This window comes from Monodelphis domestica, chromosome 4, assembly GCF_027887165.1.
Source record: "Monodelphis domestica isolate mMonDom1 chromosome 4, mMonDom1.pri, whole genome shotgun sequence".
Taxonomy (NCBI): domain Eukaryota; kingdom Metazoa; phylum Chordata; class Mammalia; order Didelphimorphia; family Didelphidae; genus Monodelphis; species Monodelphis domestica.
The window spans coordinates 133,012,073-133,031,645 of record NC_077230.1 but is presented as its reverse complement, the minus strand read 5'-3'; the positions used below and the strand labels follow the sequence as shown (position 1 = coordinate 133,031,645).

At 34.4% G+C, this 19,573-nt stretch overlaps 1 protein-coding gene across 41 annotated transcripts in view; it reads right to left on the bottom strand.

Annotated features, from left to right (window-relative positions):
* R3HDM1 (R3H domain containing 1) overlaps nucleotides 1-19,573 on the bottom strand; it is a 159,040-nt gene that overhangs the window by 21,322 nt on the left and 118,145 nt on the right. For all 41 annotated transcript variants that reach the window (XM_056793770.1, XM_056793784.1, XM_056793779.1 and 38 more), the window contains 2 exons: nucleotides 9,917-10,074; nucleotides 3,047-3,198 (listed from right to left, as the gene is read on the bottom strand). In XM_056793770.1, coding sequence (XP_056649748.1) covers nucleotides 3,047-3,198; nucleotides 9,917-10,074 — 310 coding nt within the window. The remainder of the gene's footprint in view (nucleotides 1-3,046; nucleotides 3,199-9,916; nucleotides 10,075-19,573) is intronic.

The following is a 19,573-nucleotide window of genomic DNA, read 5'->3' as shown; positions in this document are numbered from 1 at the left end:
CAATTAGAATTTGTTACACCCTAAAAAACTACAATTCCCAGTAGCCCACTCCCTTCCTGTCATTACGGGGTGATGTAGATAGGATATAAATTCTGTGGAGTTCAGTCTTTCACTCTCTTGTCTTCCTGTCTTGGCTTTGGTGCAGTGGACTTCTTAAGCAGGTAGAAAAAAATTAAGTCATGTGGCTCTATTTGTTAGATAATAAACTTTGTAAAGTATAATACTTGAAGTATTGGACATTAATTTAAATCCTATACATTTCACAAACTAAAACGTAGGTTGTAGAGAAGCAAAATTAGGTTTGATATAAGGAAAAATTTTCTATTGAGTAGTGCTACTTAAAAATGGAACAGACTTTCTTGGCTAGTGATATGGATATTATCTTTCACTATAATTCATCAAGTAAAGATGAGAGAACCATTAATGGGATTTGTACACTCTTATTTAAGTATATGTTTGAGTAAGCAAACTGCTAGGGTTCTTTCAAAAGGTGATAAAATGATGACTCAAATATTCCTAAAATATTTCTTTCAGAAATATATGCACTGGACCATATACATTAAAGTACAAATTATTACCTAAATTTATAAATGAAGGAAACGAACCATATTAACTTCTTTGGTTTATAATAAACAGTCAAGTGGTAGACATTTTTCAATTAATGGCAGCCAAGTGTTTAGTAATATGGATAATCTGTCTGGGAAACACTGCTAACCACTGGAATAAAAATCGTTTTCTATAAAGAAGGCTATTACATTTTTGTGATGTTTTTGGGTAAATTACAAATATTTCTTCATGCTGTCAATGGATGCTTTTGTTACTTCTGTAATTGGCATACCTTCACATTTAATGAAAAACAGTTGTTCATACATAGTCCAGATAGGATACACATTCTTTATTCTTCTGCTGCAATTAAATACATTTTTCACCTCTCTTATTGCTATAGTGTATTCATAGAATGGATCTATGTCAATGTGTCAGAAAGTAAGCCACTAACAGACTATGTTCATACACAAACAGCTAATTAGAGATATGGCAGCTAATAGCCACAACAAGGCCGCACATTTACATCCTGGGCAGCTCTTACTGTCCCATATTAATTGGAACAAAATAATTATATTTTGGATCATTATTCTCATGCTAGGATCAGCATTTTTCATTACATACTCACCCACTTCAGGTTTCAATATGCAGCCAAAGTAACTTGGTAATCCTTCCTAAAGTGTTCGAGTTAGAAAACTCTGGACTGATACTGTAGATGCTAGGCTAATAAAAGTGAGAAGTAATGTTTCAAAGGGCAAATATCTTTTTCCTTATTGTAGAATTTTAAAAACATGACCAGTGACTGGAACATAGCTAGGCAACTGTGGTACATGAGTGTGGTGATAAGGAAGTATATAATGGTTTAGAGAAACCTGAGAAGGCATATGAACTGATGCAAAGTGAAATAAGCAGAACTAGGGAACACATTGATGACTAAAACAACATGAATGGAAAGAACAAAACAACCCCAAATAGGCACTATAATTCTAATTGTCAAACTTCCACACAGAGGTTAAAAAAAAAAATGCACCTCCCTCCCATCTCTGCAGATATGGGGTAGTTGTGAAACAATATTAGACTTAACTGTTTAATTTGTTAAGTATGGCTGAACTAATTTATTTTTTCCTCTCCTCCATTCAATTTCCCTTTCTAAGAGGCAGTTAATATATGTACAACCTAGATCCTATTACCTGCCTTCCTGGGGAGGGACAAGAGGAAAGCAAAACCCAAACCAAAACAACTCTCCCCCCCAATTTTTAGCGATAACTAAGGTGAGATTTTCTATTGGATAAGCATATTTATTATCACGTTACATATATCATTGTTATATATGTACATGGAAATATAATAAGAAAAAAGGAGGCAATGAGGTGGCTCATTGGATAGATCACTGGGACTGGAGTCAGGAATATCAAAATTTAAATACTGCCTTGGACACCTGTGTGTCCCTTGAGAGTTAATTTAACTGCTGCCTCACCAATCCTCAATTATAAAATGAGCAGAATAATAGCACCTATCTCTCATTTTGTTTAGAGACCAAATGACATAACATTTACAAAACACAAACTAGAGAAACCTGGCATGTAGCAGGCTCTTAAAAAGTGCTTCTTTTTAGAAAAATTATTCTCTGTTGCAAGGGATGGCTGTTGGGATAGGAATGATTTCGGTAATAAGGTGATATAAAAACAAAAGATATCTAAAACTATTTTTTTTAAATAAAGGAAGAAAAGGAATTTAAAATCAGGTGTACTGCTCTACTTTGTTTGTGTAGTAGGCATGGCTTAAAAGAATTAGGCTTCACCATGGGATAAAATTCAGGAATAATTATTGCTAGAACTAGAATATATCTCTAGTTTTATTTTGGCCTTCTGTACTAATATGTAATCTTAAGGCAGCTATAAAGTCAGAAATAAAAGAAAACATTGAGAGTATCACTAGGGATTTTTGACATTAGTTGAAATGATGATGAATTCCTTCAATGTTGAAACAACAATTTCTAACACAAGCTCTAATGGAGTAGGTATGTCAGCCCTGATTCTAGCACCATACTGGAGACAAATGAGCCATTTATAATCATTATGACCTGACAACAATTCTTATCACCTTTCAGATCTCAGTTCCCTTAAGTGAACAAAATGCCAATTGCCCCTCTGGCAAACTCATAGGACTGTGAGTGGAATAAATGGAAAAACATGTAATGAGTTTCCAATTCCTTATAAGAACAGTTCCTAATCAAATATATGATTGCTATCTTTAATATATTAGGCTTACAAAAGAAGCTTCCTCTTTTTCCAGATAACTTTACAAAAGAACTTGATGAAGTCCCTGACAATCTCCATTCAGAGAAATTGTTAGCATATATTAATATGTAAACAGTGAGCAAAAGGGGAAAGCATGTTAGCAGTGAACTGATCTTGAAATCAGCTGACACTGATTAGAGATCCTAGCTGATACTGAGAAGGCAACAAATAGGAAGTTAAAAAAAATGAGTTCTGTTATTTACCTTAAATTGTTTTGTTGACCAGGTGGGATGACACTATAGTACACTGGCATTCCTGTGGTGGGCATAGGTCCTTGATTAGATTGATTAGGTATTATAACAGGCTGTTGATAAGTCTGCTGAGGCATTCCCTGGGAACCTTGAGGCAGTGAAACCTAAAGTTGGTGGAAGAAAGAGAAAGTCCTCACTACAGAGAAAGAAAGAAAACAATTTCTTCTTATAAACCTTGCTCTATTACTTCCTACTTTCAAATATCTGTGAAGGAGATCCTTGTTATATCACCAAAAAGGAATTTATCCTTTAAATTATTTGGTTCTTCTTTCCCATGTATAATTGAAAATCTGTTACCCTAAAAAAAGAACTACATTTCCCAGGAGCCTACTGAATTCCTGTCGTTACATACTTCTTGTAGACAGAGGATGTTAGGGAGTGGGCGGACCTCATGGGCATCTTTGGCATGATGTTATTGAGCTTGGTGGCAGTGGTGAGCAAAGCATGGGAATTTTAAATGGGTTGATCAGCCATGGGCATGTGGTCTTTATTTTGTATCCTCTTTATTCCTTGATTTCCAATGATAAATCTCCTAAAATATATTTTTATATTTGAGATTTAATTTTAATTTTTACATTGATGGCAACCACATGGAAAACAAATTCTTAATCTTTTTAAGATAGCCTAGATAAAATTTTTTGAGCCATGTTTCTCCTGCCAAGGCTTTTTTGCCCACCCTTGCAAACTCTAAGAGAACTATAAATTTTCTTTGGAGCTACTGCCTTTTTCTTTCCCTACTTTTTCCCGGGTTGCTTTCTGGGCTATTTTTAGCTGGAGCACTCTGCTTGAGCCCATGTTCCTCAGTTCCTTGCTGCTGCCTCTGGCAATCTTCCTCCTGATCTTTGGCACTGCTCCTACTCCTGCTTCTAATTCACCCTCAGCCCTGACCCCAACCAGGACTGCTGTTGCTGATCCTGCTGAGCTGCTGATTTCATGCTCCCCAAGAAGCTAGGAGTTTTTGGAACTTTTCTACAGGCAACTGTTAAAAACTGGTGTGTATTTTCCTTAGGGAATGATTAGCCTCTTAATTCCCTCTCCTCGTGGCTGGGGAAACTAGCGTTTTTATGTCAGAGGAATAGGGAAGAAGGAAGTTACTCTTCCAAACAGGAAGCAAAATTATAAGCATGGTGTACTCTATGAAAGAGCAATACCGTGCCTATTTCAGAGATTCTACCATTCCTGAGTACGGTAAACCTTAAAATTTCTTAGACTTATAAATGTTGGAAATTTCATCATTGGGAAATTTCATACTTGAAAAATTTCCTACTGATAGTCTATTGGAATGTGAACCCCCCTTGGCATGGGAGGGTCCTTCTCCTCACTACTTAAGATTACTTTAGGACAGAAACCTTTTGCTGAACAATGGAAAGGGCTTTGACCTATGCTTAAGCATAGAACAGGAAGTTCTTTGAGTCATGATTGATTTTAGAATTGATACAATAGAGATACTTGGAATGACAGAACCAGGTCTTGGAACTTACAATCTCCACCCTACTCAGTCCTAACAGGATTTAGGAAGGGCTGCAGCATAGATCAAAATTTAATTATTTGAGAATATGACCTTCAACAGACATGTGCAAAGGGGCAGACCTCTGGGCGGTCCTGGGTTAAGCTAGAGCCACCATTGGCACAGGGAAGACATGGACAGTAATTGGTAGATGTGAGAACTGAGGGGAGGGAACTGAGATGGTTTCCTTAAAGATAGAGGGGGTCTGAGGACTGGGAGGAGGTTGGAGAGGTTTTGCTCTGAGAGGTTGTGCTCTGAGGAGCTTGCTCAGAAGGAGGCTGGAGTTGGAGGCCCCTGAGACTGTTTCTCCATTTTGGTCACGTGAGTGATAGGGACTGGTCTTTTTTCTTTGCCTCAGCTATCTAAGGGCTTGGGCCTTTTGGCCCAGCCTAAACAGAAGGGGTATTTAAGCCCTATTCCTCTCCCTCTCTCTCTCCCTCGCTCCCTCTCCCTCTCCCTCTCCCTCTCTCTCTCATGCCTTTCTTCCTCCTGTTTGTAATTAAAAACTCCATAAAAGGTTGACTGCTGACTTGAGTTTTCATTTAGGAATTACATAGTTTAATTCCTTGGCGACCTTAAATTAATATATATCAGTCTTTTAAAGTGATTTCCTTGCCACAGTACACAGATCATTTCACTTATCTTGCCTGAGACTCAGAGGAGAAATTCATCTCCCTACAACTCTTTGTCATTTGGGCCTGACCAGTCTCTAAGATTCATCCAGTTTGAGATTCCTCAACCCAATGTTCTCCCTTGCTATGGGAAATCCCACAGTTCTGACAAAAGGAATCTGAATGGATAGGGAAAGAACTTTAAAGAGAATGGAGGTGAAAATTTTAAGCCCCTTCAGACTCCATTGTTTTAGGAAAGTCTCTGTATCTTATTGTATTTTGCTGATTGTTTTGTTTATGGTTTAATTTAGTTGCTTTCAGTTCATATATTGGTCTGATCAATACCATTCTGTTACACTGAATCATGTTAATCTACTGTGTTTAAACTATTAGAAATATTCTGTTACTTTCCCTCTATAATTATACTGAACTCTGTGTGTGTGTGTGTGTGTGTGTGTGTGTGTGTGTGTGTGTGTGTATGTATGTATAGTTAAAGCCCATAAACAGATTTCTCCCCACTCCATTTTGCATTTGTTAATTGTCACATAGATGAGGGATGGGCTTGACCTGGTTAACAACCTTTGAAAAATTTAATGTGCTAAATATTTAAAATAGATTTTAAGGGGTCTTCTAGACATGATTTTTAATTTTTTCCCTCAATAACTCTGACTGATCATTTTGTCTGCCTCCGAGTTATTTTTAACAAGAGGCGAAGAGTCCATTTTAGTAGCTGAAATATTATAATCCCCACCTATTCATTTGTAAAAATATGAATGGATAGGACATAACAGTCTCATACCAAAGGAGCTGGGAAGTTGATCCCAAGGCATGGTATTCGCTTATTCTACCCTTCCACCAGAATGATCTAGATTCTTGGTGATGTTTTTAGGCGCAACATCAACAGTACAGAGGTTTGGTTTTTTCTAGACTTCTCTAGATTATGATTATGTCTGATTCCAGAAAAAGGGAATACAAAAAGAGCAACTGCATAGTGCCAAAGAAGCACAAAGCTATTTGCATAGTGCCAACAGAGCACAAGGTCAAAGAGAGCAAGAACTTAATCATGTGTGAGACCTAAGGATGCGACTGTTTAAATGTGTTAAATGCAGCTCTTCCTTGTACTACACACTATATAAAATGCACAACATCAATTATTCTGGCTCCATCCTGGCTCCTATTTGCTCCTATAATCTAGTCCCTTTTCTAAATTTATTTTTCTTTTACTTATGATTTTTACACATAAGACTTTGATAGTCTAGATTTCATTCAGAAGTTATCTTTTATTTGGATTTTTTTGTTTTTGATTTTCTGTAGCCAATTGATTCATTTACCTCATAAATCATCCATGCATCCCTAAGTGATTCCTGTGTTTTTCAATCACCCTCTTGAGGGAGGAATGCTGAAGAGGACTGCCCCCTAACTGGCTTTTTGTCAATGCACGTAGCAATCATTGGTTTGGTTCTCTTTTCCTCTTATCCTCAAATTATTGTAATTTAAAAGCTGGTTATGATTACAAGATCCATTGGAGAAATTAGTCTTCCACGGATCTCAGGGGGGTTGTATATTGAAAATCTGTTAGACTGACAAATAACTACATTTCCCAGAGAGGCCAATGACTTCCTGTTGTTATATACTTCCTATAGACAGAGGATATTAGCAAGTGGGTGGCCCTCTTGGGCCTTTTTGGCATGATGACATCAAGTTTGGTGGAGATGGTAAGCTAAGAACAGGGATTTTAAAGGGGCTGATCAGCCATGGGCATGTGGTTTTTATTTTGTATCCTCTTTATCCCTTGATTTCTAATGATCATTAATAAATCCCTTAAAATATATATTATTTTTATTATTGAGATCTAATTTCAATTCTTACACCCATAAAATTTAAATAAACTATAGTAATAAAAAAGACTAATTTAAACTCCTAAATTACCCAACCAAACACAAAACAATATAAAAATTATCTGGAGGAAAAAAAATTAACATCCAATTTGATGGGGTCAGGGTGACAATGCAGGTACCTTCCCTTTTGTGTTTTCATTATAAAATTCAAATTTAGAAAGTAAATTCTTCAACAAAAAATAGGATGTGTCAAGTTCATTAATAAGGGGATTTGAGCTGTATTTACCTTCCAACAGGAAATATATCCATTTAGAAAAAATTAATTAAAATTTCATTAGTTCTGTTTACTCATTGGCCATTTTCTTCAATGGCATGTTAAAATGGCATGTCAAAAAAACCTTATATATAATTTATATTTTTAAATTCTTAGAGGGAAAAGGCTATGCCTCACTTTTTCTTTGACTTCCTTGTAGCATTGAGAAGAAAGTCTTAATATACAGCAATCAATCAAAAGGGATTTTATAAATTTAATAGGTGAAGGTGGATTATTTGCCAATATGCAATAAAAGAGGTTGCATTCTTAAGTTGTTTTTGCAAACGGTAGCTAATGTTATTAAGGCCTCTCTAAGCTTGAGCCAATGTTCAAAAGTATTATCAATTTAATAATTCAAACGTGTCATCAAGTCTTTATTCATATAATGTGTTTCTGAAATAGATCTAATCTGTTCCAACTGCATGGGAATTTTAAAATTACCTTATCATAAGACAAATTATCCAAAATAAAATTATTGGGCTGATTTTTCTAAATCTACATAATGGAACATAATACAATCTTTCAAGAACTAAAGTAATTTAATATATTTAGGTGGCACTTTTGATTGCATCAGATTTAATATTTATGCTAAGATGATTTAAGTTATTTAAATGGTTCATACTATTAAGAGTGAATTTGTAGTTAAAAATAAGGAAAAACAAGCTACTAAGAAAGGCATTTCACTGTAGTTGAGAATGGAATACTAATAAGAAAAGGAAATTAAAAAGCCTTTTCATGTACTGGTGTGAATGTTGCCCAATTTCCAAACTGTGGAGAAGACTAAAGGTAGGAAAAGGGAAAAATCACTCATCAGTTGAGGCGACACTGGGGCAGAACTTGTAAGGAGTAATAAAGACTTTAGTTTTAGGAAGGAAAAGATGGAAGAATGGAAAGACTGAAGGATAATTAGTGATCTGGTACAATTTCATAGTCATTAATAATCTTCAATTTTTCTTTGAGGAACTACTTATTTACATATTTGACTAGGGAATAGCCCCCATCTAAGTCTTTTATGCTTCTGATAGTTGCCTTTTAGTTTGGATATCAGAAACTTATCAGATTTTTTATTGGCTTTAAATGCTTTCCTTTTTATCCTCAATGTATTAATTTTATTGATGTAAGGTATTCAGTTTCACATAATCCAAGTTATATAGATTATTGTTGATAATTGTTCATCTCTTGCCTTAGAATTCACCTCCTAGCCACAATGGTGAAAGGTACCTGACAAGGTATTTTCCTAATTTTTAATGACATGACATTTAATGATTTAAAAAATATTATAAAAAATTAATTTACCTCCTTCCTCCCATTTTGCCATCCATTGGAAAAAACTAAAAACAAAACCTTGTTACAATTATGAATAGTCAAATAAACAAATTCTCACATTGGCCATGTCTAAAAAATATCTCTCTACCCAGAGACCTCTCTGTCAAAAGGTAGGTAGCACGATTCACATGTTACATTATTCATTTTGAATTTATTGTCATATATGGTATAAAATGCTGGTCTAAATCCAATTTCTAGCACATTTACTTATAGTTTCTGCAGTAATTTTTATGGATTTAAAAAAGTTATTTCCTAAGTAAGAAATTTTTGGATCAGATTTTAGAATTCAATTATTTCTGATTCTTCCTTGTCAAGTCTGTCCCACTGATCTACTTTTCTATTTTTTTAACCAGTAGCAAATAGTTTGGAAGTGCTATTTCTTTTTAATTTTTTCCATTATTTTCACCGATATTAAACGTGTGATCCTTCAAGTAAGTTTTATTATTCCAAATGTAAACATTAGAGATGAGAAAATTCAGGTCAGAAAGGTTTATGATTTTACTTGAGGTAATAGCTAGTAAGATGAAAGCTAGAATTTGAACCCAGACCCTCTGACACCAGGATCTGGTGCTCTTTCCATAGTATCATGGTCTAACTATACGTGTGTCTTTTAAAAAACCAAATCCAATAATATAAACTAGAAGAAGTTTGGCTAGACAAATAGTTCATCTAAAAAAAAAGAGCCTGAGAATTCTAGAGGACTACAATACAAGATCATATGAATACACAGTATAATATGGCAGCCAGAAAAAGTTGATGTCAGGTTAAAGAAGTGAGAGTCCTCTTATACTCTGATTAGACCACAAATGGAAGGCTAAATTAGTTCTGAATGACACTGATAAGTTGAGTTATCAGTTTTTAAAATTATAGAATTTCCCGGCACGGCTATTCCTAAATCCTACCTCCTCTTTCCCTTTCAGAGTTTAGCAAAAGTCTGAAAGCATTAAGAAATCTGCTTATACATGTAGTTTACTAAACTAACCAAGAGCAGAAAAAAACAAACACCTACCAATGAAAATTTGGTTATAGTATCTTCTAAATTTAAAAAATAGAAATGGAAGGACAAAATGAAATGATAGCTACCCCAGACAATTTTCATTATTAGTTCTCAAAAAACAAACACCCCCCCCACCCCCCAACAAAAAGACCATAAAACTTCTGAGCCTAAAAAGACTTTCCAAAGAAGTCCCATAACTACTTCTCCAAAAGCAAAACTAAGTAACATACCTGATAAGATGGCACCGAAGGGTAGGGGACAATCACACTTTGAATTTGATTTCCAATATTATTTTGTTGGCCACTGACTAGATTTTGATTTTGGGATGGTTGAACTGCAACTATCCCTTGGTAGTTTTGCTGTTGCTGGCTGGGCATAACTTGATAACCTGTAACAATATGAGGGATTAAATACTGCTTTAAGTTTAAATTCATTACATTATCTGTGTAAAGTATGTTGTCACAAAAATAAAAGCATTTAATTAACGTAGTTCATTAGGTCATGGCTTTTTCTTGAACTCTCTTGTCTAAATCTCAGCAACTAAAACATTCTACTGTCCAACATTACTTTGTAAAAAGTTCAACTTTTGATTTGAAACACTTTGTAATTTTCACCAAGATAAGATAGTGACTAAACCTTTAGATCTCTACACTCAGAACTTGGGTCTAATCCAGTTGTATAGAAAGACAGTCATAGACTTCACACAGGATCACTGGCACACACACTATGGACTGCTGAATATAGCTTAGTACAAACTGTCATGGTGCTTAAGCTTTGATTAAAGGTCAACTGAAATAGCACAGAAAAGAAATATCCTTGATTATTGGAGGGTTGTTTCTGGGAGGAAAGGCTGAACTATGCCTTGAGAAGATGTAGATCTTCTAAACAGTTGAAAAGAAAGTGCACAAATGCTTTAAGTCCTATTTCTAACTTTGAGGAAAATCCATGTTACCTACAATATGCTTTTTTATTTATTACAAACTAAAAGAGAAGCTTTTGAATCTTGTCATGTATTATCTAATTATTTTTCAGGGTATCTTCGCTGTTGCTAATGTAAAAGGTCATAAACCCCATTTGAGAGAGATGGAAATAGAGGTGGCAGTCATTAGGTAAGCTGTCCCAACTTACAAAGAAAATGTTTAAAATTTTCTGCAAAAGATGTATCCAGAATAGTAGTACCAAATGTGGTTCCAACTCTGAAGGCAAGAGAAACCCTATGTCATTGCATTAACAAGTAACCATCTCGTTATATGGATGGTGCAAGTGTTCTTGTTTTCCTTCTGGTTGGCAAGATGAGGAATCACACAGATTCTGTATCTCAAATGTTATGTTGGTACTCTGAGATTACAACATCATTGTGTTTGATAGGAAACTTACCACCATTCAATTATGTGGCTCAATGATTACATAATTAAATTTAGCACTCTTCTACTCTAAAGCTATTAGAGTGGAGATGAGGGTGGGGAAAAGCAGTCCTAGGAACCAAATAACACAGTATTAAAAGTTATAATGGAAAAGATAATTGAAACACAGTGAACTGAATTATAACGAGTTTCTATATAATGAAGGTATTTCCATAACAGGGTTTTGTTGAAATGATTTCTTTAATGAATAATCCTATATAAAAAATGTTTTCCTTGCTCTTATGTATAATAATCTACGTGAAGGACTAAATCCCAAGATCCTACAAAACAGATTAATCTCTTCCCCCTTTGGGTTTACTGTATAAATTAAATCTAGAGGCAAAGAAAAAAAGCAAGCTTTTTTTTTTGGGGGGGGGGGTTTCAACGATTCTTTAAAATTCCCTTTATATTACTTTGTACCACCAACACCCCAAATTATACACCAAATACACTGTCATACACATGATGGAAAGGGATGGAGATAAAGTCATGTAAACAACTTGTTCTTTTCCGCTATGTTACAAATGACTTTTACATAACTAACATGAGACAAAGAGAGCCATCTGAAGACTGGGAAAGTTAATTCAAAGCAATCTTACACATCACAGTCATATTCCCTGAAGTAAAAACTGAAACAAACACAAACACACTGGGATGCCTTATGGAATTCTCTGTAAAAAGATTTCACTTCATTGACAACAGATTTAAATCATTGCTTTCCTCCCTCAGGTATTTAAAGTACTTTATGTTATTTCATCAAGTATTTTATTTAGAGTTGTGTTTGAGCATTAAGGATAGTTCAAATAATAATTCATAAAGGTATGCCTCAAATACATTGCTGCATCATGATGCCCTCTTCTCTTACTGTTTTGAACAGTTATTTAAATATATTTTTATTTAATCTTTCATGTTATCTTGCCCAATTTTCCAAACTTGATCATATGAATATTATTGTTTTTACCTTTCACAGCATCACCTTTCACACATTATCTCATACATTTTATCCATGTCTAAGTTCAGGGCTGTAGAAGTACCTGAACATATCATGAAGGAAACTTCAATGCCATTTTGGTATTCCTTAAACCAAATCAAATTATCATGAAATACCTGAAGGCATCTTTTGAGTTTAAATCCTACTGTCTACAGCACCACAAAACATAATACAGTTGGATTTGAAATTGTGAAAAATAGGAGTTCTTTTGAGATTTCAGCCTAAGTGTCGAAACTATTTTCTGCCTTTCTTGGTATCCCGTGGTTGTCATGTTAGGTAGATGATAAAATATTATAGGGGTCATATATGTGTGAAACATAGTATAAAGGTGTCAAGAGTTAAAAAATTATTTTTAAATGTGTCTATTTATTCACTACAAAAGGATAATAGTTGGCCCTGGTAATGTAGCAAGAACAACAGATTTGAGATGGACAACCTAAGAACTTTTAATAATGACAACATGACCTAAGTCTTCAAGGAAGGTTTTTTATCTCATTGGGTTGATTTTTTTAATGGCAGACTGTATTCATACCAGACTGTAATATGAGAATGGGTCTGTATCGTTAAAGCTATGGACCCTGTTGTCTGAAGAATGTTTCATTACTTAAAATCCATAAATAAGGGGGTGGGGTATATATGTTAAATTTCAGTCTCAGGTTAGTGAAAACTAAGATGTAATACCCAACTACCCAATCTAAGTTCATGAACATCTTGGAATCATTATATGAATATTTTAGAACAATGAAAACATGGCCACTAATGATGATGTCATTAGGAGAAAATCAAGCTACTAAATATTTGTTAGGCACCTTTTCAGTTCATGAAGAACTATGCTATCACTTGGGATTCCATAGCAGGAAGGAGAAAGGAGACCTACTCTCATTAAGGCAAGTAAATAAATGTACTTTGATGACTATTAAGACAAAAACAATAGTCGCATAAATTCAAGAGGTGGGGAAAAAAAGTTTTCTAAAGAGAAGATCATAATTGATTGAATGAAAGGAAGGCTTCATAGGGGAGGTAGTATATGGAGTGTGCTTTAAAGGATGGGCAAAACTAGCAGAGTAAGGGAAGGAAAGACCTTAGTCGTGGTTTTAAAGGGAAGGCCTTGAATTCCAAGGAATTTGAATTTCCCTCTGTAAGAAAGAGGAAGTAGGTTGTTTGCCTCCACCTGATGCAGTCTGAGTCAGTCCCTGAGCCAGACTGATGCATGCTGTTTTTGTGGGAAGTTATTCCTTCCCTTCCCTCAGTCATTATTGTGCTTAGTCTCCAATTATGAATATACATGGATAATACATTTAGCTATCTGGTAGAGGAGCAGCCCCAAAAGGGCAAAGACTATCCTTTGTTTTGTGTATCCCCAATTCCATTGTACACTAGTACAATGTCTAAACTAAAGTAGGTGCTTAATAAATGTTTGTTGGAATGGATAGGATGTACTGTACAACTTCTTTGGGCACTTAAATCACACTGTAGCCTATATCTTTTTTTCCTACTTTAAATGTTCTGTTTTATGTATACTTTATATCTAAAGTAAAGGAATCTTTTAAAATTCTCCCATACTAATGAGTGTACTGCAATGAAAAAATCCAACAATTTTATAAAAAAAAAATTTTTTTTGGGAACAAGACATGATTTCTTCATGGCTCTATAGATTGTCACTATACACCACAAAGTTACTGACGCTTTTCTTACAACACAATCATCCAACAGTTAGTTAGGCCCTGAATCCTTAGAGGTTGACTCTAAAACCTTATTCTGGTTTAAATAGTAAGTATGGCTAACATATGACTTACCATTTTATAAAATATCATTTGTAGCTCTGTAGACTGTCCTTGGGCATCAAAGGGCTATATTGTGCAACAGTGAAGTTCACCACTTTTGACTTTGATACACAAGATCCATTTAAATGCAGGTTTCATTTGTTAGTATGTTTAAAAAAAAATAGCTAGTTACATATGTTCAAGTAATGCTTTTCCTTATAGTTGACACAATCTCTCAAACAGAAATCCAATTTCATATGGTTCCATAATTGCCTCTTTCTATTGGGTTCATTTAAGGGATTACCTATCTCACTAGTGTGATTCCATGATTATGAAGTACTAAAGTAATATGATCAAAAATTGCAATTTAAAACCCACTTCCTTCAAAACAACTGTCAGAGCAAATACGAGGAAAAGTTAAGCTAGTACCTTCACTGTCACACAATAAGTACACAAGGAAATTCATAAACAGGATGCTGGATTGGTACTAGACTCTGGGAGAGAAGGAATAAGTCACATGCTCATTGTCATCAGGGAACTTATAGAGCAAGTGGAGCTTGCGTCTTTTGAATTTAATTCGACAGAGAAGACAAGGGTGCTCTATAGTTGCCATTATTTTTAATTATTCCACAAAGTAAAGGTTCTTTGCTATGAGTTATAGTTTACAGAAATGATAAAGAAATGCTTAACTTAAAAAAATGTCAGCATCTGGCTTGTAAGTCTAAGAATTTTAGTGTGGCCTGTTGTAACAGAAGAGAACTGTGGCTTTTCCCATGTAACCAATGGTAAGTGGAACAGTAAAATTTGCTTTGTGAATCACTAAGATTGTTATTATTAAGTTAGTAACTAGAATTATGGTTCCTGCTAGAAAGATGGCATTTGCAATACCTCCCAGTAATATTTACATGAATAAAAAATTTTAAATGAATTGCTTATTTTCAACATTGAAATACTCATTAAAGAGCTAAGTAAGGTATCCTTGGTTTCAATTAAAATTTTTTTTATACAAATCATGAAGCTAAAGAAATGATTTAAGGAATGGCAGTGATTAGTTTTGCAGTATTCTAGGATATGAAAAAAGGAATTTTCAGGATACACAGTAAAGTACACTGACTGTTATATGGTGACATCTATTATATAAATATTATATTTTTTCAAGTTTTTCAAATGACTGTTCTTTCCATAGAGACATACTTTGACCCATCCATGTCTGTTCGTCCTCTCTTATGTTCACGAATTTACCAGAAGAGTTCATCCCTTGTTCTGGGGATGGGTGTTTATGTTATTTCTTAACATTGTGTAGAAATTAATGGAAAAAGAGGGTTAGTCATGGATTCTTACTTCTTTTTGCTATAAGACTGGCCCACATTTTTTTCATAACGTTCTTTAAACCATGTATATGTAATGTTTTCTTTTTCAATGTTGTAGGCTGCTCAGACATAGCATGTATCTTTCCAATGCCCTTTAAGTGGACATCAACTATAATTCATCTAAGAATGTAGTATTCCAAAGACACGTGACCATACATCACTGGAAGAATATTAGTGTTAAAAAGAGGTTTTTGATATAGGGAGGTTGGGATTATTAAAAGTGGCTTGTAGTTCCCCAGATGGAAACATAGAGCATCTTCCCTTTTTGGGGTAACTTTAGACTAGAGTCCAATTGTAGCAACTTTGTAAGATACATGTATTAATAGATGGACTCTAAACTGCAAAATGGGGCAGCTAAGTGGAGCACTGTACTTGGAATATCATCCTCCTGAGTTCAAATTTGGCCTCAAACATGCTCTAGATGTGTGATCCTGGGCAAGTTGATTAAACCTATTTGCCTCAGTTGTTCATCTATAAAATGAGCTGGAGAATGAAATGGCAAACTATGCCAATATCTTTGTCATTAAGAGGTGGACATGACCGAAACATTTAACTTTAATTAAAATTTAAATACTGCAGTTTTTTCTTTCATATGTGTTCTATTTTCCATTAGAATGTGTGCTACATGACAATAAGGACTCTTAGAAGAGTGCTTTGACTAGAATGAGTTCTTAACAATTGATTTTTATTAATTTTTCATTCAATTGTATTTCAGTCAGGACAACCAGGGCTCTTCATCTACTTATTTTTTTCTGGGGGACCAGGGAATGGTAGGGCAAAACTCTTCTGAAGGACTATAGATCTCTGCAACTTATGGGATTCAAAGAAAATCACAAAGTATCATCCAATAAACAGTAGCATCTGGAAAGTCTTACAATTTCTAAGGGATTCTTCTTCAACTCGGTTCTACGCTGGACCTACTCAACAGTAGTAGCAATCACCTTTAAGAAATACACATTTCCCTATTTCATGCTTGCACGAAATAATCAAAGAGTAAAACTAAATTATTGCTTTTATCTTAAAATTTTATCTTAAGATTTTGACTTTTGCATGGGATTATAACTTGCTTAAGGAGAGCCTAAAACAATTAAGTGCTCCACCAAATTAAATCTTTAAATTTTGTCTAGATAAAAAAATATGCATATAAGTTGAGATGTTACTGATAACCTCTAGGACATTTTTTTGGATCTAAGCCTTTACTTAAACACTTCTTTGTTATCTTTTCTTCTTTTGTATACCTTAAGAACTTATCTCTCAATTTCAGTGTATTGTACAGCTTCAGTGTGCACTTGGTCTAATGCAGTTTCTCATCCATTTTCTTTAGTGCTTACAGAAACTTTCTTGAGCAGTACATCTGAAAATGTAATGTTAGAGTCCAAATGTGGCAGCTCCACCATCCTTGATGGGGAAAAGAATTTGTTAAAGAAATCTTTACAGATCCTTTCAATCTTTTTTTCTCAAGGGAGACTATTTTTGTCTAGTTCTTATGGGACAGGCCAAACTGAGCATGCATAGGACATAACGAGTATCAGATAACATAAAAAAACTAAACCAATTATATCTTAACACACAAGAAATTACTAATGATTTAAGAGTTATTCCTATAGTCTGATATCTGTGGACAGAGTACTGATTTGAAGGAGAAACTTAAAATTAACAAAAAAACTAGAAGAAAAAAAAGATGATGTGCACTTAAAACAACTACATTTTGACCATTTTCAATAAAAGGAAAATGGTGCTATCAAATACTTGATACTCATGTTAATAAAAACTGTAAAGAAGATGCTTTGGCATATATTAGAAGGAGGTCAAATACAGAAAGGCCTTACTTGCCACAATATATTTAGAATAGCACTTCTTAATAGTAAAGTACTAGAAACAAGATGTGTATTCACTGGGCAACAAATCCTGGCATGGCACATTAATACAACGCTCAAATGACCAAGGAAATGATTTAAATAAGCATGAGAAAACTAAAATGCTGCCCTGTGAAGTAATCACAAACGGGAAAACAACAATCATAAGAAAAATACAAATGACAAAACCCCCAAAACTGAATTCTAGGTTACTTAGCTGACATATGAAATTGAGGCTCTTTCCTTTCTTTGCAGAGGTGGGGAACTATCATGGTACAATATTTAAATATACCATGGATATTTAAATACTTGGAGTACATAAACTTGTTTGTTAATATATATGTAATTGGTTTTCCTTTGTAATTTTGCATTTAAAAATATTCCTCTGAAAAGGGGCCCATAGGCTTCTATAGACTGTCAAAGTGATCCATGACTAAAAGATGTTTAAGAACTCTGGCATTTATTGTAAAACTTGGTTTCTGTGTGGTTTATTTTTTTCTGGATTGCTTTCCTTCACACAGGAACGTTTTTTTTAGTTTGTTACAAGTAACAGCTTGATAAATAGGTGAATATATATGTGTGTATATATACATATACACATATATGTGTGTGTATTTTTACACACACATATATGTTTTTGAAAATGAAGATATAAAACAAAAGAGATCAATAATTCTTTTTAAATTATGGGAGATGGGAGGAAAACAACAGCATTACCTCAAATAAATAAAGCAGTACTAAAAAAATTTTTAAGAAAGGCTTGTCAGAGACCCAATTAAGCAAAGTCAGCTAACTATTCAAACAAAGGGAAAAGGAGAGTAAAGTCCATGTAGCTGCAAAAGTACAGAGGGAAGGAAGATCCATTGTCAGGGGAGAAATTCTCATGATCCTAGAAAGAGTGAAAAGGATACGAAATAAGAAGCATGGTACAAAGTTTCAGAATAGGAAAAATATTTAAAGGCTTAAAATTCTCTAAAAAACATGTCTCAACCTGGTTCTTTCTCAGATGTTTTCAAGTAAATATTTGGGGCTGATTTTTTTTGAGTGAGATAGGCTGAGGTTTATGCTGCTAGTCAAATGGAAAATAGGATTCCTTAATAGAAGTTTGCTTACAGTCAGTATAGCCGGAAAGAATTTATTCAGGAGAATAAAGCCAGGGTAGACAAACCAAGACAGAGCAAAATCAGGCAAGGCTTTCTGTGAGATTTCATCAATATTGATATTATTTAACTGTCATTTTCCTTTGTTAAAAGACTACATTGGTGAAATATGATCCTATTTCTCCTGGTACTTTCACAGACGAGCACAATCAATTCTACATAGCTGAGAGATCTGGGACAATAGGAATTGATGGCTGAGACGTTTCCCTGGAGGGCTCCAAAGAATATGCTATTTTTAGCTCTATTTCACCTCAACAGAGGAGAAAGCAGTAAAGTAATGCAATACTCAGCAGAAAAGGGTTGAACTGGTTTTTTTTAGAGATTTAATCTGAAATAGCTCCTCTCTTAACTGAGCATGTAACTTAATAATCTTAACAGGTAATAATATGAAACACACACACACACACACACACACACAAAATTAGTCAAGAAAAGACCTAAACATAGAGTTGTAGATTGACTAGTCAGTAATTGACTTATGCAGAAGTATAATAACATCAAGGTTAAGAGAAAGGCAAAATATTTTACTAATTTTAGGACCTTTTATTTAGGGTAATGTATTTAACAATAAGGGAATATCAAAGACAGCTGCTAAGAAGTGTCACTGATATACATACCTTTCATGGGGTCCATGGTCTAGAGAGATTTATTTCTAAATTTTTATTTTAGATTTAAAATTGCTTTAATTACCATAAAGCAGGTAGATAAACTTAACTAATATGAGACCACTGGAAATTGTTTTGAAGGGCAGAATGCCCATGCTGCCATTAACTTTGTTACTTTTCTTTGATTCCTCCATGATAAAAATATCAAAGTGGAGGTTACCCCACAAGCCATCAAGCAAACATCAGATTACTTCACAGAATAGTCCAGATGGCTTGGAAATTCTTCCAGATACTTTTGCTCTAGATTTAAGGAAAAAGACACTTACTAGAAGAAATGGGATACAAGGAGATCTATAATTATTTAATGAAAAGCCCAAATATGTGCTAGCTGGAAAATAGGTATATAATGGACGTATATTGAATGAATAATCCAGACAATGAAAAACAGGCAGTGACCAAAAGTTGTCTGAAAGTTACCCTGAAAATCAGATGATGCACCCAGGGCATGGAGTGCCTCCCCTAAAAAAAAAAAAAAATCAAGAATTTGGGTCAATTCCTCTTTCTTTACTCTTTATTCCTCTAACTCTTTCAGATTAAAGTCTTATACACAAGACTCAACATGCAATAGCTTTTACTGGAAAAGAAGTTACAACCACTAATATTAAATTATAAAAAAAGATACTATATGGTTAAAACCAGAAAATCTTTCCATTATCCCTAAAGGGAGTACTTTTAGCTC